General features: G+C 48.2%; 1 protein-coding gene across 1 annotated transcript in view; it reads right to left on the bottom strand.

Moving 5' to 3' along the window:
• Nucleotides 1–26,815, bottom strand: part of Ret (Ret oncogene) — a 49,901-nt gene extending 23,086 nt beyond the window's left edge. Inside the window, exons 1-9 of the mRNA XM_045738662.2 lie at nucleotides 26,684–26,815; nucleotides 25,522–25,646; nucleotides 24,126–24,254; nucleotides 20,549–20,747; nucleotides 17,213–17,325; nucleotides 7,941–8,143; nucleotides 7,257–7,527; nucleotides 6,859–7,090; nucleotides 4,132–4,305 (exon numbers count right to left, since the gene is read on the bottom strand). Of these exons, the coding sequence (XP_045594618.2) occupies nucleotides 4,132–4,305; nucleotides 6,859–7,090; nucleotides 7,257–7,527; nucleotides 7,941–8,143; nucleotides 17,213–17,325; nucleotides 20,549–20,747; nucleotides 24,126–24,254; nucleotides 25,522–25,646; nucleotides 26,684–26,690 (1,453 nt within the window). The 5' untranslated portion in view covers nucleotides 26,691–26,815. The remainder of the gene's footprint in view (nucleotides 1–4,131; nucleotides 4,306–6,858; nucleotides 7,091–7,256; nucleotides 7,528–7,940; nucleotides 8,144–17,212; nucleotides 17,326–20,548; nucleotides 20,748–24,125; nucleotides 24,255–25,521; nucleotides 25,647–26,683) is intronic.
• Between the last annotated feature and the right edge of the window lie 685 nt (nucleotides 26,816–27,500).

Here is a 27,500-nt window from a genome sequence, read left to right as displayed (position 1 = left end):
ACACACGACCCCTAACCACGCCATTATACACTACCAACAATCATTAGGTTGTTACGTCCTTGGAAATGGTCCTTTGTGAACAGTGCACGGCACAACTGTTGATTGATAGTTGAGAGGCGGGACCAATGAGCCAGAGCTCAACCCTCCCACAAGCACAACTAAGTGACTAGAACTACTTACTTCCCTAGTTATATTCACCTAGTTGTGCTTGCGGGGGTTGAGCTTTGGCTCTTTGGTCCCGCCTCTCAACTGTCAATCAACTGGTGTACAGATTCCTGAGCCTACTGGGCTCTATCATATCTACATTTGAAACTGTGAATGGAGTCAGCCTCCACCACATCACTTCCTAATGCATTCCATTTGCTAACTACTCTGACACTGAAAAAGTTCTTTCTAACGTCTCTGTGGCTCATTTGGGTACTCAGCTTCCACCTGTGTCCCCTTGTTCGCGTCCCACCAGTGTTGAAAAGTTCGTCCTTGTTTACCCGGTCGATTCCCCTGAGGATTTTGTAGGTTGTGATCATGTCCCCCCTTACTCTTCTGTCTTCCAGTGTCGTGAGGTGCATTTCCCGCAGCCTTTCCTCATAACTCCTGCCTCTTAGTTCTGGGACTAGTCTAGTAGCATACCTTTGGACTTTTTCCAGCTTCGTCTTGTGCTTGACAAGGTACGGGCTCCATGCTGGGGCCGCATACTCCAGGATTGGTCGCATACTCCAGGATTGTGTGTGTGTGTGTGTGTGTGTGTGTATATGAAAGAACATAACAATACAGGTGTGGTGCACTATAAGTGCAACAGGACTACAGTAACAGTTGCGTGAAACAAAACACTCTAATAACAGCATACAAAATGCACACACACTCTACAGGGGAGTGGCCACCACACTTGCCCCCCCCCCCCCTCGCCACACACCAACACCAACACCTGTAGTAGGAGTATTAACCACAGACCTTCCTTCCTTGACCACCACCACCACCACAACCACCACCACCACCACCACCACCACCACCACAACCACCGTAATATTTGGAAATGTCCCCATTTTATCTATTATTCCAGATAGATTCAATGCCAGGTAAACTTGGACTACCTTCTAGAAGATTAAATACAAGGGCCTTAAGCTCAATAGATCAGTGTAGTTCTAACTGGTTAAGTGGACACTTAGCTGCTGTTTCATCTCATCTCATCATCTGTTTCATCTCACGGAGATGAGATGAAGAGTCTGCAACAAGCATCCGGCAGACGCATTTCGCTGTGTATCGTCTTATTCAGAGAAGAACGTACACAAATTACCCCCATTTAAGCATCTGCTAAAGATGCAAGGTCTCCAAGGCTCATTTTGGCATTCCTACTGGGGGGCCAAGACAGTCCCTGGCCACCTCATTTCGGCGACAATCCCTGAAAAGACACTCTGGGGGATAAGATGGACACTTGTTCGAGGTTATCTTGAGATCTTGAGATGATTTCGGGGCTTTTTAGTGTCCCCGCGGCCCGGTCCTCGACCAGGCCTCCACCCCCAGGAAGCAGCCCGTGACAGCTGACTAACTCCCAGGTACCTATTTTACTGCTAGGTAACAGGGGCATAGGGTGAAAAAAACTCTGCCCATTGTTTCTCGCCGGCGCCTGGGATCGACCCCGGGACCACAGGATCACAAGTCCAGCGTGCTGTCCGCTCGGCCGACCGGCTCCCTAAGGGGGAATCACCATCGCCCTGTAACCTGAACGAAGGGGAAAGGGGAACTATCAGGAGAAAGCGCCAAGCCGTTAGGAATGTTTAGAGCCCATGACAGGAGTCAGGATGAGGATTAGGGATGGGAGGGAACGGCAGGAATGGTGCCCAATCACTTGTGGACGATCGGGGGGATTGAACGCCGATCTGCATGAAGCGAGACCGTCGCTCTACCGTCCAGCCCAAGTGGTTGTGGTGGTGGAGTGGCACCTCTTCAGTGACACAGTGCCCAGGAGCACCTCAAAGCCGCGGTGTTCCGTAACCTGGAACAAGTACCGCCTCTTTTCCTGGCGCACCACAAGGAGCGCACCAGGAGCACCACAAGGAGCATCCCAAGGAGCACCACAAGGAGCGCACCAGGAGCACCACAAGGAGCGCACCAGAAGCACCACAAGGAGCGCACCAGAAGCACCACAAGGAGCGCACCAGAAGCACCACAAGGAGCGCACCAGAAGCACCACAAGGAGCGCACCAGGAGCACCACAAGGAGCATCCCAAGGAGCACCACATCATCACCAATACCTTGGTGGACGTCTCCAAGTATGAGGAGCTCGGCCGGGAGGTCCTCGCAGACTTGAGAATGGTGACATTCCAGACGGGTCTCCACGGTGGGGGTTACCTTGAGGTGCTTCCGGGGCTTAGCGTCCCCGTGGCCCGGTCGTCGACCAAGGTTTACCAAGCTTCCCCTGTTATCTTTGTCTTCGGGGGAGCCCGGACCCCGAGACTCACTACCCCAGGCGGCCCTGTCTACAATGGGGGAGGGACAGGGGTCAAGGTCTAGGTCTGTAGTCATTTATAAGGACAGGGGTCAAGTGGGAGCCACCACTGGTGACCCCTGGAGGGTGCTCAGATCACAACTGTCCATCAAACTGGGCCTTAAGAAACAATCTGTCACAGTTGCTGATTAGAAGTCGGCAAACCTTTAAAACTTCTTCCTTAAGCTGTCTGAGACAAAGGTCAAAGCTGGTGTCTTTGTCAGATCACAGACAGAGAGCTTCCTGGAGCGCAAGAAGCTCACCAGGAAGGAGTAAGCGGTTCGGAATACCATTGCCGCAGTGACTCAAGGCATCGTGAAGCCAACATGCAACATGGAGCTGCTTGAGTGAAGAGTAACAGCACAGGGTTGAGATTTAGAATTAGGGATGTCCCTCCACGTCCATACCTTTGATATGGGTCACTTCAAGATCATGGGAGAGTACTTGGAGGAGTGAGATGATATACAAGATATATATATATATATATATATATATATATATATATATATATATATATATATATATATATATATATATATATATATATATATATATATACCGCGTCCACCAGGATATACCGGGGGAAGACATCTCCCGTCACGCAGGGTGCAGTCGCACCTCCACAGATCTCCAGTATCAGCTCTTGATACTGGTAATGGCTCAAAAGGGCCACCACTTACGGGCTATTCATGCCCGTGCCACTTTTTGGGTGGCTTAATCTTCATCAATCAATCGGATATACCGGACACTGATCGCAGCTACCAGTGTTCCCATCACGGTGTGACAGTATAGCCAGAACACAATGGGAGACAACATTTGGGGGCAGATTCATGGAAGGGATTTACACTATAATCATAAATCTCTCAAAACAACTCTATAATCTTTTGTGATAATTTTTGTATAATTTTAATATACATTCATGGTAATTTTGATGATCCTTATGCCGGTTTTTTTTATTATATTTGAGGGAAAAGATGCAAATTCGCTCGTTTTCTCATTGAAAATGGCTAAATATCAAAATATTTAGCCATTTAAGCTGTCCTGGTCGTAAAAACAAAGTTTGAGGGGGGGGGGGAATAATAGCTATTTTTTAACTTTTTATGTAAATGTGATTTATAAATACTACCCCAGGAGTAAATGTTTCGTTATTTGTGATATAATTACTGAAAGGCATATAATTAGTGAAAGCTGTCATATTATTAGTGAAAGTTGTTATATTAATAGTGAAAGTTGTTATATTATTAGTGAAAGCTGTCATATTATTAGTGAAAGCTGTCATATTATTAGTGAAAGCTGTCATATTATTAGTGAAAGCTGTCATATTATTAGTGAAAGCTGTCATATTATTAGTGAAAGCTGTCATATTATTAGTGAAAGCTGTCATATTATTAGTGAAAGCTGTCATATTATTAGTGAAAGCTGTTATATTATTAGTGAAAGCTGTCATATTATTAGTGAAAGCTGTTATATTATTAGTGAAAGCTGTCATATTATTAGTGAAAGCTGTCATATTATTAGTGAAAGCTGTCATATTATTAGTGAAAGCTGTCATATTATTAGTGAAAGCTGTCATGTTATTAGTGAAAGCTGTCATATTATTAGTGAAAGCTGTCATATTCACAGGTAGACAAGAACACCACAAAACTGACTGTGCGTGGGCTCCATGAAAGGGATGTCGACCTCGGGTGTGGATGGGGGCACCTCGACGGGCGCAGCGAAGCAGCTGCATCCCGTCGCGTCGCAGCTGCACACTCCAAAGCCCGCCTCGATACCGTACCCTCCACTCGAGATGGTCATGCTATGGCCTCTCTTCCAGGACTCGTCTGTGGAAGGTGAGAGATTGTGAGTGAGAGGTTAGAGAAGGTGTGTGTGTGTGTGTGTGTGTCAAGGGAGAACATTATGTCCATACCTAAATAATATTGGAATTTGACGCTGTTGATCTTCGTATTGTTTATTAGATACCCTGATTATGGGGGGGGGGGGAAACATATGGTGGTTATCCTCCACACCTCCCCCCCCTCATACGGGGGGGGGGGTGAGAAGACATTCCCCAAACCCCCCCCGGCCGGTGTCTTGGATTCCCCCCCTCCCCTTCTGTGTCTCTCCCTCTATAAAATTAATCTAACTTCAACCTAATGAATGAGCTTAAAATAACATTTAAAATATGGGTTGGTTTAGATCAGGTTAGATTAGGTTACGTTCTGTAAGGTTAGGTTAAGTTAGGTTAGATTAGGCTAGGTTACGTTCTGTTAAGTTAGGTTAGGTTAGGTTAGGTTAGGTTAGGCTAGGTAAAGTTAGGTTAGGTTAGGCTAGGTTAAGTTAGGATAGGTTACGTTCTGTAAGGTTAGGTTAGTTTAAGTTAGGTTAAGTTACCCCTGCAGTGACATATTGCACGTCTTCACACTTTCCTCGTCTATAAAACATACCATCAACATGCTACCATCAATCAGTTGATCTCTCACCTGAGACTGTATGGCGTCGAGGGGCATCACATAATGAGGAAGTAACCCACCGAGACTGTAAATTGCCAAGATTAGGGACTGTTGTGATCCAGTTCATGAACCCATTGTTGATATACACATTAAACTGTGTAGCTATCTCATCAACACTGTGTAACCTGCTTACTCAAATGAACGTTGAGATTTAGTTCCTATGTTCCTTATGTGTTTTTATATACTTTTCCTCCAACCGCCCACATGATGGGTATGGGGGTCCACTACCGCCCACATGATGGGTATGGGGGACCACTACCGCCCACATGATGGGTATGGGGGTCCACTACCACCTGTGTGATGGGTATGGGGTCCACTACCGCCTGTGTGATGGGTATGGGGTCCACTACTACCTGCATGATGGGTATGGGGGTCCACTACCACCTGCGTGATGGGTATGGGGGTCCACTACCACCTACGTGATGGGTATGGGGGTCCACTACCACCTGCGTGATGGGTATGGGGGTCCACTACCACCTACGTGATGGGTATGGGGGTCCACTACCACCTGCATGATGGGTATGGGGGTCCACTACCACCTGCATGATGGGTATGGGGGTCCACTACCACCTGCATGATGGGTATGGGGTCCACTACCACCTGCGTGATGGGTATGGGGTCCACTACCACCTGCATGATGGGTATGGGGGTCCACTACCACCTGCATGATGGGTATGGGGGTCCACTACCACCTGCATCATTGGTATGGGGTCCACTACCACCTGCATCATGGGTATGGGGTCCACTACCACCTGCGTGATGGGTATGGGGGTCCACTACCACCTGCATGATGGGTATGGGGGTCCACTACCACCTGCGTGATGGGTATGGGGTCCACTACCACCTGCGTGATGGGTATGGGGGTCCACTACCACCTGCGTGATGGGTATGGGGTCCACTACCACCTGCGCGATGGGTATGGGGTCCACTACCACCTGCGTGATGGGGTATGGGGTCCACTACCACCTGCATCATGGGTATGGGGTCCACTACCACCTGCATGATGGGGTATGGGGTCCACTGCCACCTGCATCATGGGTATGGGGTCCACTACCACCTGCATCATGGGTATGGGGTCCACTACCACCTGCATGATGGGGTATGGGGTCCACTACCTCCCACATGATGGGGTATAAGGTCCACTACCGCCCACATGATGGGCTCACAGTTCCTGCGACGGCGCTGGAACCAATCGTATTAGCGTTTGCCTTTCCAGTGAAGACTTTTGGCGACGTGGAGAGGGAGGGAGGGGGGGGGGAACCTGCTGCATGGGTAACAGCTTCTCCTCCGATTCAACCTACCCTTGCTCTGCGCCCTGGAGAGGCCACTCCAGACCGACAACCAGAGCACTACACCATAGTCTCCTGAGACTGATGGATGACTACTACTACTACTACTACTACTACCCACATAATCGGAATGGTTTCCGTAGCTTTGTGGTGTGACATGTCCACGACATCGTAAGTAACGCTGTGACAAAGTAACACTGTGTCAACAGTGGCTGAGGCGTCTCGCGATCATTGATCAAAAACATATGCAAATTCTCCACTGTGTCTTTCTTCTCTTTTATTTTTGTACCCAGGAGGGTAGGGGAAGAGACGCCAGGAGCCAGATTCACGAAGCAGTTACGCAAGTACTTACGAACGTGTACATCTTTCCATAATCTTTGACGGCTTTGTTTACATTTATTAAACAGTTTACAAGCATGAAAACTTCCCAAATCAACTGTTGTTATCGAGTGTGTATTACCACTGACCCACTCTGTCTGTCTGTCTGTCTGTCGAGGATTACACTCAATTACAAATACAACAATGAAATTAAAAATTGGAACACATTACAATCACCAAAATATCGTCCTCCCCACCCCCCCTCCCCCCTCCTCACCAACACAATCCTGCGGGCAGATGCCGGAGTTGAGGAGCTCGAGTTCGTCGCAGATGCCGTTGGGACAGGTGTCGAGGTCCGGGGAGCAGGTGGCATAGTGCCTGGCCAGGATCTCCCCGGGCTTGGTCACCAGGGGGCGCCACCAGCACGACAACACGGCGCCCAGCCCACACGACGACAAGCAGGTGGCCGCGTAGCTGGCGTGGGAGCACCACGCCTCCCTCGACGTCGTCTGTAGAGAGAGAGGGGCAGAAGAGAGGGCTTAGTTAACGCCGAAAAGGGGAATTGTGAACCTGTGAGGGGGGGGGGGAGTTAGTAGAGGGGTAGTTAGTAGTTTTGCCTGATATGCCACCTCATGAACCACCTCATGAACCACCTCATCAACCACCTCATCTCACCTGATTCGAACAAGGAGACACAACCGGGTCCTCTACGCTCAGGGTCACCAGGGTAGAGGAGTTTCCCCTCACTACGGTGATGTCCCCGGTCCTCAACCGGCTGGGGTCGGTGACGTAGAGGATGCCTGTGATGGGCGTCACGCCCACGCCCACGCCCACGCTGTCGGGGGCCAGGGTGAAGGTCACACACGCCGGGTGATGGTTCTTCAGGTCACTGAGGCTCACGTTAGGGAAGATCAGTTGACCCAGTCTCGAGTACTTGCTGGCGGTCCTGTGCGTGTGGGAGAGAGGCGAGAGTGAGAGGTGAGAGAAAGGGGAGAGTGAGAGGTGAGAGAAAGGGGAGAATGAGAGGTGAGAGAGAGGGGGGAGAGAGAGGAATGACTGACAGAGGGGGTGAGGAAGAGATAAACGAGATGGGGGGGAGAGAGAAAGAGGAAAGAGGTGAGAGTGTAGAAAGGGGTCAGTGTGGTGAGAGTTAAAGATGGTGAGAGAGAGAGAGAGAGAGAGAGAGAGAGAGAGAGAGAGAGAGAGAGAGAGAGAGAGAGAGAGAGAGAGAGAGAGAGAGAGAGAGACAGAGACAGAGACAGAGAGAGACAGACAGAGACAGAGACAGAGAGACAGAGACAAAGCCAAAGCCAAACAGCTTCCCAAACAGCTCATTACAGAACCACGAGTGTGACTCACGGGGTGAGAGTGATGTTCAGCTCCACGGGAGGAGTCAAGGTGAGTAAGGCCATGTACTCAAGACACGCTTCACAGCTGACCTCTGACAGAGAGTCAGCACATAGTTCACAGTTAACGCCCGGCCTGGCCACCTTGTTCGCCGGGGCAGGAGTCACGTAACGCTCCTTATCGTCTGGCAAAGTTAACGTCACATCGTACTGCACCTGTTAGAGAGAATGGGAAATAGGGAGGAGGGAAGGGCTAGCCTTTATCATAGAAAATGGAGAAGTTTAGAAAATGAGAAGTTTGACGATGCACTTCACCTGTGAGAGAAAATGGGGATGTGGGTTTACTTTTTTTTAGCATAGAAAATGGGAAGATTCAAGATTTACACTTTATCTGTAAAAGAAAATGGGGAAAGTGGGTTGACTTTTCATCTGGCATACAAAGAAAGAAACTGTTTCACTTTGCATTTTAACCTTTAACAGAAAACGGGAAACCTGCTTAGCCATTAAATTCACCTGTCATATAAACAACGAGAAGTCAGTTTCCTGTTAATTCATGAGAAAGTCACAACGGGACTCTTCATAATATACATTAAGTGTCAGACCAGACCAAAACTACAATAGTTAATGATTTAACAAAGGAAAAGGAAAATCACCAATAAAAAAAATTGGAAGCTAAATATTTAAAAGAAACGGACTAATAGGTGTCGAGAGCTCTCGTAAAAACACATTATAAATTAAAACAAATTATTTACAATATATAGACTTGCTATATTATGTTCAATAAACATTATAAAATGTTACTAACTGTTCCTGATGTTTATTTAAAGCAAACGAGATATTTATATACAAATTTCTTGCTCAAAAATAAACAGCAAAGAAAAATTGAACTAGTCTAGAATAGTATTTATTCTACATTAAATATATTAGACATGGCCCACAGATGTCTGCACGAAGGACTCATTATAAAACAGAGAATGTCAAGAGACTAAAAGAACTGAACATAACATCGCTAGAAGATAGTCAGAGGAGACTTGATTACCACATACACGATAACAAAAGCAGATAAAAACAGTATAAGAAGCAACAGAACGAGAGGATACAGATGCAAGTTGGAAATTCCTATGAGGTCAGAGGGACGCAGAGAAGCTGCAGCTCCGCAAGAACAACTAGGTCAAAACACACACACACACACACACACACACACACACACACACACACACACACACACACACACACACACACACACACACACACACACACATACACACACACACACACACACTTGAAACACAGTTTCAAGTGTAGATATGACAGAGCCCGATAGGCTCATGAATCTGTACACCTGTTGATTGACGGGTGAGAGGCGGGACCAAAGAGCCAGAGCTCAACCCCCGCAAACACAACTAGGTGAGTACACACACACACACACACACACACACACACACACACACACACACACACACATACACACTGTTATGATCTCAGCCTGCAGGAGAAACGAGTCTCCCTCCTTGAGAGTTATTCGTCAAGCCTGACCTGATTAGAAGGTCTAGCGAATATTGAAGTGATAACGCATATGTAAAATAGTTGCTTGGATATGTGTAACAGTTTGAGATTATGGGCAATGCAGAAGAAAATAGATAAATGACGGGCTAGGAGATGTGGACATTTTGCTGGAGGCGTGAGGCTCGCTTCTGGAGGACCTTGACCTCACTTGAGTGCCAGACATCGCAGGGGGAAGCCGCGCTCCGTTGAGCTCCCGTCAGAAGGGAACCCCTAGTGATATATCTCTAAGAGAAGAGAAGTGTGCAGACGTGCCAGCTGTGGAATAGAGCTGGGGACGTGTGGTCTCAAGTCGTGGACGATAATTAGTGAATATTAAGCCGCCCGGAGGCATTATTGTGGGCCGTGGAGCGCCCTGACCAAGCCTCGTCAGAGGAAGAAGCGCCCTCGACCAGACGTTCTGTGGTAAGCACGATATACGCCAGTTCATAGTGATTGCATTGTAGTTGGTCGTGTGCCCAGCGACAGTAGCAATGTTTATTTATAAGTTAGACATGTTTTAATACGGCAGAAAGCCTGAAATAAGAGAGTGGAGAGGGAGGAACACGGAGCGACGTCCGCCCCCTCTGAGCGCTGGCGGACGACTGAGGGAGCCTGGCTCCGGATGGAGGAAGACCCTCCCAGCGAGTGAGGACCGCCGCCAGGCGAGGTGGAGTATGGACCCGCCCAAAACGGGGGAGTCCACTCTCACTGTATGTAGGGAACAGATAGAGGTTTGAGGCAAGCATATTGTGTGGTTATTTTTGTTTATGTGTTAAAGGGGAACATTTTATTGGAGTGTCGATGGGTTGCAGGTTTGTCTTTGGGGAAGAAGTTGCTGAGCACTTCGAAGCCAGCAGATGATGTAGCTGATGAGACTCCAAGGTAGTGGAGCAGAGGACCTCGAGCTGTGAGGAGAAGCAGCAGTGAAGAGGAGTGTCACGTGCTTCTGTAGAGGTGGAGAAGCACCACAGTTGCTCGGGGAAACTTCATGGTGTGGCAGCCAAGGAGCTGTGGAGGAACCCAGCAGAAGTAGTAGAGCACCATAGTTGCACAAGGAAACTTCATGATAGCAGCCGGGAGGAGCTGCAGAGGATCCTGGTAGTGAAGCCCGGAAGAACCTAAGGATATTAGGGTTGTGAACTTCCAGAGGTGGAAGGGGAAGTTCTGATGGATTACTTGTAGGGAGTTGATAGTGTTTGGTTGTCAGTAGCGTGCAAGACGCAGTGAGAGGTGAGTGACTGTTGGCATTCTTATGTCAAGGAGTTTTTTTATACTGAAGTATCAATTAACATTTATACTGATATATGTTATTGCATTCAAATGCTGATTTTCTATATGTACATTATCTTGCTGATAGTGCAACAGTGTATGTAGGCTTGACCAACTTGAGGAGGTTAATAGTATCAGGTGGTAACCAGGAGATAGGATACCACTTGATAAGCTGATAATAGAGTTCTGATGGTGTTGGAGTGCAACCTGATTGTGATATTGTAGAGTATAGGATTCATTATTATTATATGTGTGTATGTATCGTGTATGTGCTTTGTCCAGTAAATGTGTCACAATTTGCTGGTGTTTGCCCTTGTCCTAGTGAGGCTTCCCAGGAGGTAGTAAAGAAGGAGAGAGAGAGAGAAAGAACCAAGAACCACTGCTGTGGACAGGGTAAGAGGTAATACTAATAAGTCATAGGGGATTGAGGAGATCATATCTCATAAGGAGAGAGTGGGGAGTCACAGCGGCTCGAGTGGGTGTGTGCACGTGACAACGAGGCTAAGTGTTGGAGCCGCATCCCCTAAACGTGTGACGCTGAGCCCCTCTCCAAGAGCCAGAAGCGCCAAGGGTGATCTCCTAGTATAAGCACTCTGCCGAGTTGTGGGTTGGGTTGTCCACAGAGAAGGATCGACGACGAAGACACCAACCAACCCACGAGTCTATAATAAAATTGGGGGCCTGTGTCCGGGAGAGTGAACTGACACACCCACACCCTGTCCAAGAGTGGATTTGTACACCCTTGCTGAAATAAACTGTGTGAACGCAGGTGTATATTCTCTCTTGGGAAGACTCACAGGACAAGATGGATAAGGTGCAAGCGTTTGTGGAGTCAGGCAAGCCTGAGGACTTGGAAGGTTGCACGAGGGATCAATTGAAGCAAATAGCAGAAAAATGTGGCATCAGGTTGAAAGCATCTAAAGTAGCTGGGATGAAGGATGAGATCCTGAGGCAGTTAAGAGCCAAAAATGAAGCGGCAGAGCAAGGAGCCCAAAAAGGAGCTGAAAGTGGAAAGGAGGATGATGGGCAGGATGAAGTGAGATCCCAGGGATCGAGTAGGAGCAGCAAGAGTAGCCGCAGTAGCAGGAGTAGCCGAAATAGGAGCTTGGAGAGATTCCAGTTAGAGCTCCAGATGCAGCGTGAGGAGAGACAGTTCCAGCGGGAAAAGATGAAATTAGAACTCCAGATGAAAAATGAAGCCGAGAAGGAAAAAGAGAAAACCAGGCTGGAAGTAGAAAAAGAGAAAACCAGGCTGGAAGTAGAAAAAGAGAAAACCAGGCTGGAAGTAGAAAAAGAGAAAACCAGGTTGGAAGTAGAAAAAGAGAAAACCAGAGTAAGGGAACTGGAGTTGGAACAAGAGAAAGAAAAAGAGAAAGCAAGACTAGAGGTCGAAAAAGAAAAAGAGAGAACAAAACAAATGCAGATAGAAGCGAACAGAACCTTGGCTGAGCAAAGGATTGAACATGGGTTGCCAGAGAGCACCACCCAGGTATCACACCCACCAGATGTTAGGGTTAGGGAGAAGGACATTCCCTTGTTTGTGCCCGAAGAGGCAGAGAGCTTCTTCGAGCATTTTGAGAAAGTAGCCAGTATCAAGGAGTGGCCACAGGAGGAATGGGCCCAGCTGGTCCAGTTAAGATTGACCGGTGCAGCCAGGGAGGCATACACCCAATTGTCACTGGAAGAGTGCCAGGATTACGCCACAGTAAAGAGCAGCATATTGCGCTCGTTTCAGTTAACCCCAGAAGCTTATAGGAAGCGCTTCAGAGAAATGATCAAAGTTGGAGCATGTACGTTTGCTGAGACAGCAAGAGATCTGGAAAGACGATTCCAGAAGTGGATTGAGGCTGCTGGAGTTGGATCTTACGCTGACCTGAAGCAACTGATGGTCATGGAGAAGTTCTTGGAGATGATGCATCCCGAAACAAAGTTCAAGATCCAAGAAGCAGGGATAATGGAGGTGAAAGATGCCGCAGATAGGGCGGATATGATTACTGAAGCATACAAGAGCTTAAGGGAGAACAGAGTGAGAAGCGAGGCGAGACGCAGCAATGGCAGATCCAATGGAGTCTGGGGGGGAAGAAATTATGAGAGACCCAGAGGAGTCTGGGGTGAGAAAAATTTTGATAAATGGGCAGATAAAAGTAAGTACCCTAAAACTCAGAAGAGTAGGTCGCGCACTTCATCTGAAAGTGAGGATGGAGGAGCCAAACGAGAAACTAATCGTTATCCAGGGAATCAAGAGTCCAGTAAAGCTCCACAGAGTACGAGTAGTACGTCTGGCACGAGGAACTCCAATACGAGTGGGCAGAGTCAGAGCTACTCTGGTACATATAGAAGAGACTTTTCCCAGATGAGATGTTACAATTGTAACGGATTGGGTCACGTGATGCGATATTGTCGGCAGGGCAAGAGAGTTGTGACCCTGGCCATGTGTGACCCCCGAAGCAAATATATCAATGTGTTCCAAGACAAACCACAGAGAGCGAACTTAGTGAACGAGAGGTATAGGCCGTTCATGAGCAAAGGTTGGATCAGTGTAGGAGGCCAACCTGAGGTAGAAGTTGGTATCTTAAGAGATACCGGAGCTAATCAGAGCTTGATTACGAGAAGCCTGATTGGGAATGATCGACGGTTAGCTGGCAGTGGGAAGATGAAAGTATATGGGTTATTGTCGGAGAGTGACATGCCCGTTTGTACTGTCCAGCTAAGGTCGGAATATGTGTCGGCAGAGGTGATGTTGGGAGTGTGCCCTGACATACCTGTTCCAGGAGTCCAAGTGATCCTGGGGAATGACTTGTGCGGGACAAAGGTGTTGCCGAGAGTCGTAGCGGAGACTGTGCCAGAGGAGTGCCCAGAAGGCCACTGCACGGGTGGGACACCTGAGAGTGTGAACCTGACTGACATCCGAGGAGATGAGTCAGGAGACCGCCAAGCCATTGAGTACCCTGTCTCGGTAGTGATGAAGGCAGAGGTGGCCGACAAGGAAGACGCTGGAGAAGATGATACAGTGTCGATTCAACCAGTGGAAGATATCGATGTAGATATAGCATGGCTGTTTGATGAAGGTCCAGCCCAGGCAAATGGAGTCTCGGTGAGGTCGAAAGTGAGGATGACCCAGCCGAAGAAGAATCATGTGAAGAGAGCGGACCTGAGTAGAGCCCAGACTGCTGAAATTAAGAGTCGGAAGGTGAATGCAACTGTGCTGAGTAGGAATGAGGAAGGATGTGGACAGACTGAGGACGGGAGTAGAGCGTCAAGTTGTCCACGAGCACAGAGGCATATGGGTAGTAGAGTTAAGTTGTTTGAGATGTCAGGAGTTGACATGTTCCACAGGAAACGTGAAGAAAAGATAGTGAAGAAGAGTAATAGCCGAGAAAGTGAAAGGAGAAGAGACAGTATGTGTGGAGAGATGCTTACGAGCACACAAGGAGAGGTAAAGCGACATGTACAGTCGAGCGCTGTTGGTTGTAGTACAGTGCCCGAAGAAACTTTTAGGGAACGAAGAAGAGTTGAAGGAGAAGAAATGGAGTGGTATAGAGGTGAGAAGTGTGGGAAGAGGATGATGATGCAAGCATGGAGGAATAGAAGAAAGCCGAGGACTCGATGGAAGACAAACAGGATGTCTCGGATAAATGAAGAGACGAAAGGGAGAATCGTCGGTGAAGACCAGGGAGTGAAGTATGATGACAGGAGACGGAAGTATAATGGCAGTAGATGGAAGTATGAAGACGACAGAGGAGGTACAGACAGTAGATGTCTGACTCTGGACGAGAAGAGAAGAAGACGAGGAAACGGAGGGTGGAGACAGTAAGTAGAGTGGACCAATGGATTGCAGGCGTCCAAGGTGGACAGCCTAGCCAAGAGGTGTCAGAGAGGTCAAATCGTTTATGAGAAGATCGTGTTTCTGGAGAGTTGTGAGCCAGATGTTGCAAGGTGCAACGAATTAATTGTAGACTCCTAAGAGAGTATATTGGTTGAAGAACGAGACAGTGTGGTGGCGGATGTATTATCCCGAGCTTTGCCACTGGAATAACTCTCAAAAATAAGGGGAGGGGAGTGTTATGATCTCAGCCTGCAGGAGAAACGAGTCTCCCTCCTTGAGAGTTATTCGTCAAGCCTGACCTGATTAGAAGGTCTAGCGAATATTGAAGTGATAACGCATATGTAAAATAGTTGCTTGGATATGTGTAACAGTTTGAGATTATGGGCAATGCAGAAGAAAATAGATAAATGACGGGCTAGGAGATGTGGACATTTTGCTGGAGGCGTGAGGCTCGCTTCTGGAGGACCTTGACCTCACTTGAGTGCCAGACATCGCAGGGGGAAGCCGCGCTCCGTTGAGCTCCCGTCAGAAGGGAACCCCTAGTGATATATCTCTAAGAGAAGAGAAGTGTGCAGACGTGCCAGCTGTGGAATAGAGCTGGGGACGTGTGGTCTCAAGTCGTGGACGATAATTAGTGAATATTAAGCCGCCCGGAGGCATTATTGTGGGCCGTGGAGCGCCCTGACCAAGCCTCGTCAGAGGAAGAAGCGCCCTCGACCAGACGTTCTGTGGTAAGCACGATATACGCCAGTTCATAGTGATTGCATTGTAGTTGGTCGTGTGCCCAGCGACAGTAGCAATGTTTATTTATAAGTTAGACATGTTTTAATACGGCAGAAAGCCTGAAATAAGAGAGTGGAGAGGGAGGAACACGGAGCGACGTCCGCCCCCTCTGAGCGCTGGCGGACGACTGAGGGAGCCTGGCTCCGGATGGAGGAAGACCCTCCCAGCGAGTGAGGACCGCCGCCAGGCGAGGTGGAGTATGGACCCGCCCAAAACGGGGGAGTCCACTCTCACTGTATGTAGAGGACAGATAGAGGTTTGAGGCAAGCATATTGTGTGGTTATTTTTGTTTATGTGTTAAAGGGGAACATTTTATTGGAGTGTCGATGGGTTGCAGGTTTGTCTTTGGGGAAGAAGTTGCTGAGAACTTCGAAGCCAGCAGATGATGTAGCTGATGAGACTCCAAGGTAGTGGAGCAGAGGACCTCGAGCTGTGAGGAGAAGCAGCAGTGAAGAGGAGTGTCACGTGCTTCTGTAGAGGTGGAGAAGCACCACAGTTGCTCGGGGAAACTTCATGGTGTGGCAGCCAAGGAGCTGTGGAGGAACCCAGCAGAAGTAGTAGAGCACCATAGTTGCACAAGGAAACTTCATGATAGCAGCCGGGAGGAGCTGCAGAGGATCCTGGTAGTGAAGCCCGGAAGAACCTAAGGATATTAGGGTTGTGAACTTCCAGAGGTGGAAGGGGAAGTTCTGATGGATTACTTGTAGGGAGTTGATAGTGTTTGGTTGTCAGTAGCGTGCAAGACGCAGTGAGAGGTGAGTGACTGTTGGCATTCTTATGTCAAGGAGTTTTTTTATACTGAAGTATCAATTAACATTTATACTGATATATGTTATTGCATTCAAATGCTGATTTTCTATATGTACATTATCTTGCTGATAGTGCAACAGTGTATGTAGGCTTGACCAACTTGAGGAGGTTAATAGTATCAGGTGGTAACCAGGAGATAGGATACCACTTGATAAGCTGATAATAGAGTTCTGATGGTGTTGGAGTGCAACCTGATTGTGATATTGTAGAGTATAGGATTCATTATTATTATATGTGTGTATGTATCGTGTATGTGCTTTGTCCAGTAAATGTGTCACAATTTGCTGGTGTTTGCCCTTGTCCTAGTGAGGCTTCCCAGGAGGTAGTAAAGAAGGAGAGAGAGAGAGAAAGAACCAAGAACCACTGCTGTGGACAGGGTAAGAGGTAATACTAATAAGTCATAGGGGATTGAGGAGATCATATCTCATAAGGAGAGAGTGGGGAGTCACAGCGGCTCGAGTGGGTGTGTGCACGTGACAACGAGGCTAAGTGTTGGAGCCGCATCCCCTAAACGTGTGACGCTGAGCCCCTCTCCAAGAGCCAGAAGCGCCAAGGGTGATCTCCTAGTATAAGCACTCTGCCGAGTTGTGGGTTGGGTTGTCCACAGAGAAGGATCGACGACGAAGACACCAACCAACCCACGAGTATATAATAACACACACACATGTGTGTGTGTGTGTGTGTGTGTGTATGTGTGTGTGTGTGTGTGTGTGTGTGTGTGTGTGTGTGTGTGTGTGTGTGTGTGTGTACTCACAATTAGGTGAGTACACACACACACACACACACACACACACACACACACACACACACACACACACACACACACACACACACACACACACACACACACACACACACACAGTTTCAAGTGTAGATATGACAGAGCCCGATAGGCTCAGGAATCTGTACACCTGTTGATTGACGGTTGAGAGGCGGGACCAAAGAGCCAGAGCTCAACCCCCGCAAACACAACTAGGTGAGTACAACTAGGTGAGTACATTAGGTGAGGTGAGAGCCGAGGCCCAGGAGCTGAAGGTAAACTAGGTTCTCACCTGCTTGCTGCGGTTCCTGTCTGGTGGGACGAGTGTCCTGTCGACGAAGACCACTGAGAACTGGACCTTGGACGGCAGGTTCCCTCGCAGCCTCGTGTGGTCAAAACTCATCACTGTAACAACACTCTTGTTATAAATAGAGGAAAAACAGTGTTAAGAATTAGAACAGTGACGGAGGGAGGGTGTAGTTGACGAGGTGGGAAGAATAAGCACAACGATTGATGAATTTTGTATGTAATTATGTAGTGTGTATACAAACAAAGAAATAAATACACAAACAAAGTACAAGGGTGTGGAGAAACTATAGGAATATCAGGACACTGGAGAGCAGAGAAAGATACCAGAGTGCCGGGAATGAATATGTCAGGATGAGAAGAGAGGCAGAAGGGCAATACGAAAATGACATCGCAAGCAAGGCAAAGACTCAGCCTAAATTGTTGCACAGCCACATCAGGAGAAAAACAACAGTAAAAAAACAGGTAATGAAATTAAGGTTAGGGGCAGAAGAATTCACTACAAACGACAAGGAAGTGCGCGAGGAACTCAATAAAAAGTTCCAGGAGGTCTTCACATTAGAACAAGGGGCTGTTCCAGAGATAAGAGAGGGAATAGTTAACCAGGAACCACTAGAAGACTTTGAGGTTATCAGTGGGTCTGTAAGGAAGCTTTTTGCTAGAGTTGGATGTGACAAAGGCTATAAGCCCGGATGTAATCTCCCCTTGGATACTAAAGGAAGGAGCAGAAGCACTGTGCCTGCCACTCTCCATAGTGTATAACAAATCACTGATAACAGGTGAACTGCAAAAAATTTGGAAGACGGCTAATGTAGTCCCTATATACAAGTGGGGATAGACTGAAGGTACTGGCCGGTGTCCCTAACTTGCATACCATGCAAGTTGATGGAGAAGATTTTTCGAACAAAACTAGTGGAACATCTGGAGTGAAAGAACTTTGTAACACAACATCAACACGGGTTCAGGGATGGCAACAGCTGCCTCACAGGATTAGGGCAGACTGCATATTTTTGGATTGCCAGAAAGCCTTTGACACAGTACCACACAAGAGGCTAGTGCAAAAGCTGGAGATGCAGGCAGAAGTGAAAGGGAAGGTACTCCATTAGATAATGGAGTACCTAAGCTACAGAAGACAGCGAGTTACTGTGACGGGGGAGGTCTCCGATTGGCGAGGCGTCACTAGTGGAGTCCCGCAGGGTTCAGTCCTTGGACCTATACTGTTTCTGATATATATGTACGTGATCTCCCAGAGGGTATAGAATCGTACCTCTCATTGTTTGCTGACGATGCAAAAATTATGAGGAGGATTAAGACAGAGGATGATAGTATGAGGCTACAAGATGACCTAGACAAACTGAATGAACAAATGGCTACTAAAGTTCAACCCGAGTAAATGTAAGGCAATGAAACTAGCCAGTGGAAACAGGAGGCTAGACACAGGATAGTGAACGGGAGATGAAGTACTTCATGAAACGGACAGAGCGAAAGTTCTAGGAGTAGATATCACACCAAACCTGTCTCCTGTAGCCCACATAAAAAGAATAACATCTGCGGCGTATGCGAGGCTGGCTAACATCAGAACTGCCTTCATGAACCTGTGTAAGGAATCATTGAGAACCTTGTATACCACATATGTAAGACCAATCCTAGAGTATGCGGCCCCAGCATGGAGCCCGTACCTTGTCAAGCACAAGGCGAAGCTGGAAAAAGTTCAGAGATATGCCACTAGGCTAGTCCCAGAACTAAGAGGCATGAGTTACGAAGAAAGGCTACGGGAAATGTACTTCACGACACTGGAAGACAGAAGAGTAAGGGGGAGACATGCTCACTACATATAAAATTCTGTACAAAAAGAGGAATTGACCGGGTAAAGATAAACTGTTTAACACTGGTGGGACGCGAACAAGGGGACACAGGTGGAAACTGAGTACCCACATGAGCCACAGAGACGTTAGAAAGAACTTTTTCAGTGTCAGAGTAGTTAACAGGTGGAATGCATTAGGCAGTGATGTGGTGGAGGCTGACTCCATACACAGCTTCAAGTGTAGATATGATAGAGCCCAATAGGCTCAGGAACCTGTACACCAGTTGATTGACGGTTGAGAGGCGGGACCAAAGAGCCAAAGCTCAACACCCGCAAGCACAACTAGGTGAGAACACTCACCAGGGGTGAGGAGGGTGCAGGAGGACAACACTCACCAGGGGTGAGGAGGGTGCAGGAACACAACACTCACCAGAGGTGAGGAGGGTGCAGGAGGGCAACACTCACCAGGGGTGAGGAGGGTGCAGGAACACAACACTCACCAGAGGTGAGGAGGGTGCAGGAGGGCAACACTCACCAGGGGTGAGGAGGGTGCAGGAGGACAACACTCACCAGGGGTGAGGAGGGTGCAGGAACACAACACTCACCAGGGGTGAGGAGGGTGCAGGAACACAACACTCACCCGGGGTGAGGAGGGTGCAGGAACACAACACTCACCAGGGGTGAGGAGGGTGCAGGAGGACAACACTCACCAGGGGTGAGGAGGGTGCAGGAACACAACACTCACCAGGGGTGAGGAGGGTGCAGGAGGACAACACTCACCAGGGGTGAGGAGGGTGCAGGAACACAACACTCACCAGGGGTGAGGAGGGTGCAGGAACACAACACTCACCAGGGGTGAGGAGGGTGCAGGAACACAACACTCACCAGGGGTGAGGAGGGTGCAGGAGGACAACACTCACCAGGGGTGAGGAGGGTGCAGGAACACAACACTCACCAGGGGTGAGGAGGGTGCAGGAACACAACACTCACCAGGGGTGAGGAGGGTGCAGGAACACAACACTCACCAGGGGTGAGGAGGGTGCAGGAACACAACACTCACCCGGGGTGAGGAGGGTGCAGGAACACAACACTCACCAGGGGTGAGGAGGGTGCAGGAGGACAACACTCACCAGGGGTGAGGAGGGTGCAGGAACACAACACTCACCAGGGGTGAGGAGGGTGCAGGAGGACAACACTCACCAGGGGTGAGGAGGGTGCAGGAACACAACACTCACCAGGGGTGAGGAGGGTGCAGGAACACAACACTCACCAGGGGTGAGGAGGGTGCAGGAACACAACACTCACCAGGGGTGAGGAGGGTGCAGGAGGACAACACTCACCAGGGGTGAGGAGGGTGCAGGAGGAACACAACACACACCAGGGGTGAGGAGGGTGCAGGAGGACAACACTCACCAGGGGTGAGGAGGGTGCAGGAGGACAACACTCACCAGGGGTGAGGAGGGTGCAGGAACACAACACTCACCAGGGGTGAGGAGGGTGCAGGAACACAACACTCACCAGGGGTGAGGAGGGTGCAGGAGGCGGTGATGGAGACGCCCGTCACGTTCTCAGCCTCCATAACACACAGCTCCTTCTTCACCTCGAACTTGGTGGAGCTCTCGATGATGACGAGGTTGTGGGTGTTGCCGAGCAGCTCTATGTGGTAGTTATTGGTGGTGTACATGTCCGGGTCCAGCACCATCAACTGGTCGTCCAGCTGGTGGTTAGTGGTTAGTGGTTAGTGGGGGTGGTTAGTGGGGTGGTTAGTGGTTAGTGGGGTGGTTAGTGGTTAGTGATTAGTGGGCTGGTTAGTGGGGTGGTTAGTGGTTAGTGGGGCTGGTTAGTGGGGTGGTTAGTGGGGTGATTAGTGGTTAGTGGGCTGGTTAGTGGTTAGTGGGGGTGGTTAGTGGGGTGGTTAGTGGTTAGTGGGGTGGTTAGTGGGCTGGTTAGTGAGGTGGTTAGTGGGGTGATTAGTGGTTAATGGGTTGGTTAGTGGTTAGTGGTTAGTGGGGGTGGTTAGTGGGGGTGGTTAGTGGGGTGGTTAGTGGGGTGATTAGTGGTTAGTGGTTAGTGGGGTGGTTAGTGGTTAGTGGGGTCGTTAGTGGTTAGTGGGGGTGGTTAGTGGGGTGATTAGTGGTTAGTGGGGTGGTTAGTGGTTAGTGATTAGTGGGCTGGTTAGTGGTTAGTGGGCTGGTTAGTGGTTAGTGGGCTGGTTAGTGGGGGTGGTTAGTGGTTAGTCGGGATGGTTAGTGGGGGTAGTTAGTGGTTAGTGGGGATGGTTAGTGGTTAGTGGGCTGGTTAGTGGGGGTGGTTAGTGGGCTGGTTAGTGGGGGTGGTTAGTAGTTAGTAGGCTGGTTAGTGGTTAGTGGGCTGGTTAGTGGGGGTGGTTAGTGGTTAGTGGGCTGGTTAGTGGGGATGGTTAGTGGTTAGTGGGGATGGTTAGTGGTTAGTGGGGATGGTTAGTGGTTAGTGGGGTGGTTAGTGGTTAGTGGGCTGGTTATTGGTTAGTAGGCTGGTTAGTGGTTAGTGGGCTGGTTAGTGGGGGTGGTTAGTGGTTAGTGGGGGTGGTTAGTGGGGATGGTTAGTGGAATGGTTAGTGGGGATGGTTAGTGGTTAGTGGGGTGGTTAGTGGGGATGGTTAGTGGTTAGTGTAGTGGTTAGTGGTTAGTCAGAGTGGTTAGTGGTTAGTGGGCTGGTCAGTGGTTAGTGGGGTGGTTAGTGGTTAGTGGGGATGGTTAGTGGTTAGTGGGGTGGTTAGTGCGGATGGTTAGTGGTTAGTGGGGGTGGTTAGTGGTTAGTCAGAGTGGTTATTGGGGGGTGGTTAGTGGTTAGTGGGGTGGTTAGTGGTTAGTGGGTTGGTTAGTGGTTAGTGGGGGTGGTTAGTGGTTAGTGGGGGTAGTTAGTGGTTAGTCAGAGTGGTTAGTGGTTAGTGGGCTGGTTAGTGGTTAGTGGGCTGGTTAGTGGTTAGTGGGGTGGTTAGTGGGTTGGTTAGTGGTCAGTGGGGTGGTTAGTGGGGGTGGTTAGTGGTTAGTGGGGTGGTTAGTCTGGGTGGTTAGTGGTTAGTGGGGGTGGTTAGTGGTTAGTGGTGGTTAGCACCGAGATGTTGTTATTGGCGGCTGGTCAGTAGTGGTTGTTAGAAAAGAAAATATCAAGTATTATTAAGACACACATAAATACTCACATTACAACCAACAAATATTACATCCCCCTATTACTCCCCCTATTACTCCCCCTATTACTCCCTCAATTGCTATTAATCACTAGCTAGTTAATCTCATTCAAGTCTCCAACCAGTCATTTATAATGAAAGTGCTTCACGTACGCTGGTGGTTAAAGACGGTATTCTACTAAGGCCATGCTCACACCCACATTATACATGTGTCATGACTACACATTATACATGCAGGGGTGCAGAGCCAATGTCATAGGTGCCGGGGTCTATGATGGGCCTGAACAAAGTCTATCATTTCCCATCATGTTTCTATACGTGTCCCACGATTAAGTATTTCGTGTTTGGAGTCATTAATTATCATAAAATATAATTATCAAACGTAAGAAAAAAACCCATCAATCGTGTATCTATCAATTTAAGAAGTTAAAACACTTAGTGCTCATACAATACAACCAGTGAGAAGTCTCACAATAGTGTCCACAAAGTGTGAGATGTTTTCAGGGGTGTGAAGCACCTCTTGTCCTGCTGGTCTGTGGTACCCCAGCCATGATATGGCTCAGAATCTGTGGTACCCCAGCCATGATATGGCTCAGGATCTGTGGTACCCCAGCCATGATATGGCTCAGGATCTGTGGTACCCCAGCCATGATATGGCTCAGGATCTGTGGTACCCCAGCCATGATATGGCTCAGGATTCCACTGAACTAGAGGAGGTCCATGTAGTTTAACACACACAACTGCTCATACATGATTTATGAGAATTCCTGATCGTGTTGATGTTATTATCAGATTCATGTGAGTGAATCTCCTCTCACACTGAGCAGTTCTTATAGGAATAACTTGCAAACAGGTCAGTAATGGGTGTAAATCTTGAGGGATGAGGCGTCCATTATCCTCCACATAGTGAACAAATCGACAAGGGCCGTGACGGAGATTCGAACCTACGTCCGAGAGGATCCCAGACGCTGCCTTACTCAACTGGGCTACGACATGGTAAAAAAAAATTGCAACCGGGAGTTCAAATGGACCTACCACGGATCCTGCAGCCTCTCCGAGATACAAACCAGGGTTTTACACTATTGTAAAATGAACAAATGAACACAATTGTTCATTTGATGCCTCACGCTATTGTGATTTATATAGATTTTCACATAGTCTCTAAAGGTCTTTAGTGCACAGTACGAAGAAAGCTTAAACGTCTTATTGAGAAATAATGTTTCAGCTTCTCCGTAGTTGGGTTAGTAGTCCTTGTCAAGGACACATAGTTTACTGAGCAGTGATTTATAGAAACCTTCGAGGTTGGTAAGTTCGAGAGCCCTTCAGGGATCTTGGGGTGAACATACAAATTGTTCACAAGACTAGTAAGAAACTGCTGAGAATGAATGGAGACAATTTTCTTGTTGCTTATTTGGTAATTCCTCCAAACTTCCCCTTTTTAATCGGCCTTTGAGGTTGTAAAGTTACAGTGCCTGGTTTATCCTGTAGTCCGTACAATGACCTTGTGTTCCCATGAATCAGTTTGTCATCATACACAATGGGCAGCCGGTCGGCCGAGCGGACAGCACGCTGGACTTGTGATCCTGTGGCCCCGGGTTCGATCCCGGGCGCCGGCGAGAAACAATGGGCAGAGTTTCTATCACCCTATGCCCCTGTTACCTAGCAGTAAAATAGGTACCTGGGTGTCAGTCAGCTGTCACGGGCTGCTTCCTGGGGGTGGAGGCCTGGTCGAGGACCGGGCCGCGGGGACACTAAAGCCCCGAAATCATCTCAAGATAACCTCAAGATGGTGTGTTTCTGTTGACACTCTAGCTGTAAACCAAGTTCATACTAATGAACTTGTCTTGGAATTCTTCTAATTCTCTCTCTCCTTCTCCCTCTATCTCTCACCCTCTTCCCCCCCTCGCCCACAACAGAGCCACTCACGTCCTCGAAGTCAGTGCCATAGTGCCACTCCACGAAGGGGTTCCTGGTCCTAATGGGTGGGGAGTCGTCTTCATCCAGGATGAACAGCGTCCCATTGCGTGTCTGAGGGGCTAGTTGGCGCTCCGATCCCTGTGAGGATAGGTTAGGTTATCAGTGGGGATAGACTCTAACCAGGTCTGGTAACACTGCTCAAGACAAACAATAATACCATAACACCTATTAAAAAAAAGTGTAACAATATTTTTGCTGTCAACCCAAAAAATCCATCACGCGATGGTGGTGGTTACTTAATTACATTATATTTGGCTTATTAATTAAAAACATTTCAAAGTCGCTGGCAAATTATATCACCTCCCTCCTGCCTGCCTGAGGAAGTAAACAGTAATGTATTTACACTCTCGTAAGGTGTTGATTAATACCCCCTCACGTCAGGTAGGGATAATATCTCACTATCTCAAAGTTGGTAGGGATAATATCTCACTATCTCAAAGTTAATATAATCCCATTAAGTCTTTGGATTAGTATCGTAAATCCACGTGGGGTCTCTCGGTGGGATTATAATATCCCCGGCCTCTTTAAGTTGGATAATTTTATCCTTACCTTCTTTAGGTCGGGAAATATTAATTCCTTACCTGTCAAGAACGGCAATAATGTTAATTCACGCCTTGTCTAGCTGGGGAAATATTACCAGCGCCCTCTGAAGTCTAGTACGGGAAGTAATGTTGTTCCCGCTACCTCTAGGCGGAGGTCAGATTAAATCCTCATTGGATACTGATTAAATAAAATTATCCCCGCGCACTCCCTGCAGCCAATCACAACACGCCCCTTGAGCGCGCACCAGAGTCGTCATCTGTCACCCAGGAGACATCATCCACCTCGTAAAATACACAGAGAAAGTGTTTGATCAATCGATGATCTCAACGTGGTCAGCACTGCTGTGCCAACACCCTTTGTTGACACACGCGCCTTCATCCCCTCAGCTCATTTCCCGCCAAAAGTTTGTCAGCTGATTAAGGGCGCGTTCAGTTTGTTTCCCGCCAAAAGTTTGTCAGCTGATTAAGGGCGCGTTCAGTTTGTTTCCCGCCAAAAGTTTGTCAGCTGATTAAGGGCGCGTTCAGTTTGTTTCCCGCCAAAAGTTTGTCAGCTGATTAAGGGCGCGTTCAGTTTGTTTCCCGCCAAAAGTTTGTCGGCTGATTAAGGGCGCGTTCAGTTTGTTTCCCGCCAAAAGTTTGTCAGCTGATTACGAGCGCGTTCAGTTTGTTTCCCGCCAAAAAATGTCAGCTGATTATGGGTTAGAAGTCTCACTTACAGTGGATGGTGACAGTGAAGCTCCTGCTCCCCCTCCCTTTACAGTGAGAGTGAAGCACCTACCTGTATGGTGACAGTGAGTACCTACCTGTATAGTGCAGGTGACAGTGAAGGGTAAGGTGTCCTCCCGTCTCTCACGGTCGAGGGACTGAGTAGGCCTCACCTCTAACCTGTCTACCGTCGTCATCAACTCCTCCCGTCCACTCTCCACGCCTGTCAAGTTGTCGTTTGCAACTTTAGATTGCGTCAGGTTAAGTTATAGTAAGTTATGATGTGTTGTGTAAAGTTAGAATGAGACAGGTTAAGTTGTCTTAAGTTAGACATAAATTTATTATTTTTTAAATAAAAAAATATACTATTTTTTTCATGGAAATAAAATACAACTTATGCACACCTCAAAAAAATGCCAGCAATTAAATCCAATGTATAATACAATTTATACAGCATGAGAAAACATGTGTAGTCTATGGGTTTATTTACATATTGTGTGAGTGTCATTTACGGAATTTATGAGGACAATTATGAGTGCATATTAAAATGAAGTAAAGCGAACAAAGGAAACAATTGTCGAGAATAAGTGAGGTTGAGATAGAGAGACGTAAGAAAGAGGGATGAGAGAGAGAGAGAGAGAGAGAGAGAGAGAGAGAGAGAGAGAGAGAGAGAGAGAGAGAGAGAGAGAGAGAGAGAGAGAGAGAGAGAGAGAGAGAGAGAGAGAGAGAGAAAGAGAGAGAGATAATGAAGGAACACGAGATAAAAAAGGATGATAAAGAATGGGCAACTCGACAGAATGAAAGAGAGAATAAAGGGTGTAATGAAAGCAGACAAAGAATGAGGAAAGAGTTCTTTCACCTGTCACACTGAGGGGAGAAGCAGCCTCACCTGGCATAGTGAGGGTCAAGAGATGAGGGAGAAGCAGCAGCCTCACCTGGCATAGTGAGGGTCAAGAGATGAGGGAGAAGCAGCAGCCTCACCTGGCATAGTGAGGGTCAAGAGATGAGGGAGAAGCAGCAGCCTCACCTGGCATAGTGAGGGTCAAGAGATGAGGGAGAAGCAGCAGCCTCACCTGGCATAGTGAGGGGGGAAGAGATGAGGGAGAAGCAGCAGCCTCACCTGGCATAGTGAGGGGGGGAAGAGATGAGGGAGAAGCAGCAGCCTCACCTGGCATAGTGAGGGTCAAGAGATGAGGGAGAAGCAGCAGCCTCACCTGGCATAGTGAGGGTGAGGAGATGAGGGAAAAGCAGCAGCCTCACCTGGCATAGTGAGGGTGTACGTAGCAGTCAGCTCGGGACAACTGACTGACGGGGGCGGAAGACCCAGCAGCTGCGTGACCTCACGGTTCTCCCATTGACGTAGTGTGAGGTCTCCCTCCGGCAGGTAGCACAGTTTCTGGGGACACACAGGTGAGGTGTAGTTGATGTGGGGGGGTTGTGGGTGACGGGGGATTGATGGGGTGCTGGTGGGGGGGGGGGGGTGAAGGAAGTGTATGTGTGTGGGGATGATAATGGATGTGACATATTGGGAATATGTGAATAGTGGGGGGGGGGGGGCGAAGCAAGGTAACGATTGATAGGGGTATTAGGGTGAAAGAAACTCTGCCCATTTTGTTTTCTGCCATCAGTCGGGGTCGAACCCGGAGTCTAGGATTAGGAGTCCAGAGCGCTGTCCACTCAGCTATAAGGCTCCCCATGCTCGGGTGTGTGTGTGTGTGTGTGTGTGTGTGTGTGTGTGTGTGTGTGTGTGTGTGTGTGTGTGTGTGTGTGTGTGTGTGTGTGTGTGTGTGTGTATGTGAGTGTGTATGTGTGTGTGTGTGGGCGTACTCACCCATCTGTGACTGCAGGATCGAGTATTACCTTCAGGGACCACATTTTTCAAATGTCTTTTATCCTATTTCCTTACTACATTTACTCGTGCAGTAAGAGTCACCTCTACAAGCTGCTCCTTGAGTGCATTCACTCTCCCCACAACTCTCACTCTGAATGAAAGCATTCCACCATCTCTCTGACTCATCTGTGTCTCAAGCATCCACTCTTCCTCTCTTGAGGAGCTATTGGGATTCAATTGTACATT

This window comes from Procambarus clarkii, chromosome 43 (genome assembly GCF_040958095.1).
Source record: "Procambarus clarkii isolate CNS0578487 chromosome 43, FALCON_Pclarkii_2.0, whole genome shotgun sequence".
In the NCBI taxonomy this organism is placed as follows: Eukaryota; Metazoa; Arthropoda; class Malacostraca; order Decapoda; family Cambaridae; genus Procambarus; species Procambarus clarkii.
Note: the sequence above shows the minus strand (reverse complement) of the source record. Positions and strands in the feature narration are given on the sequence as shown.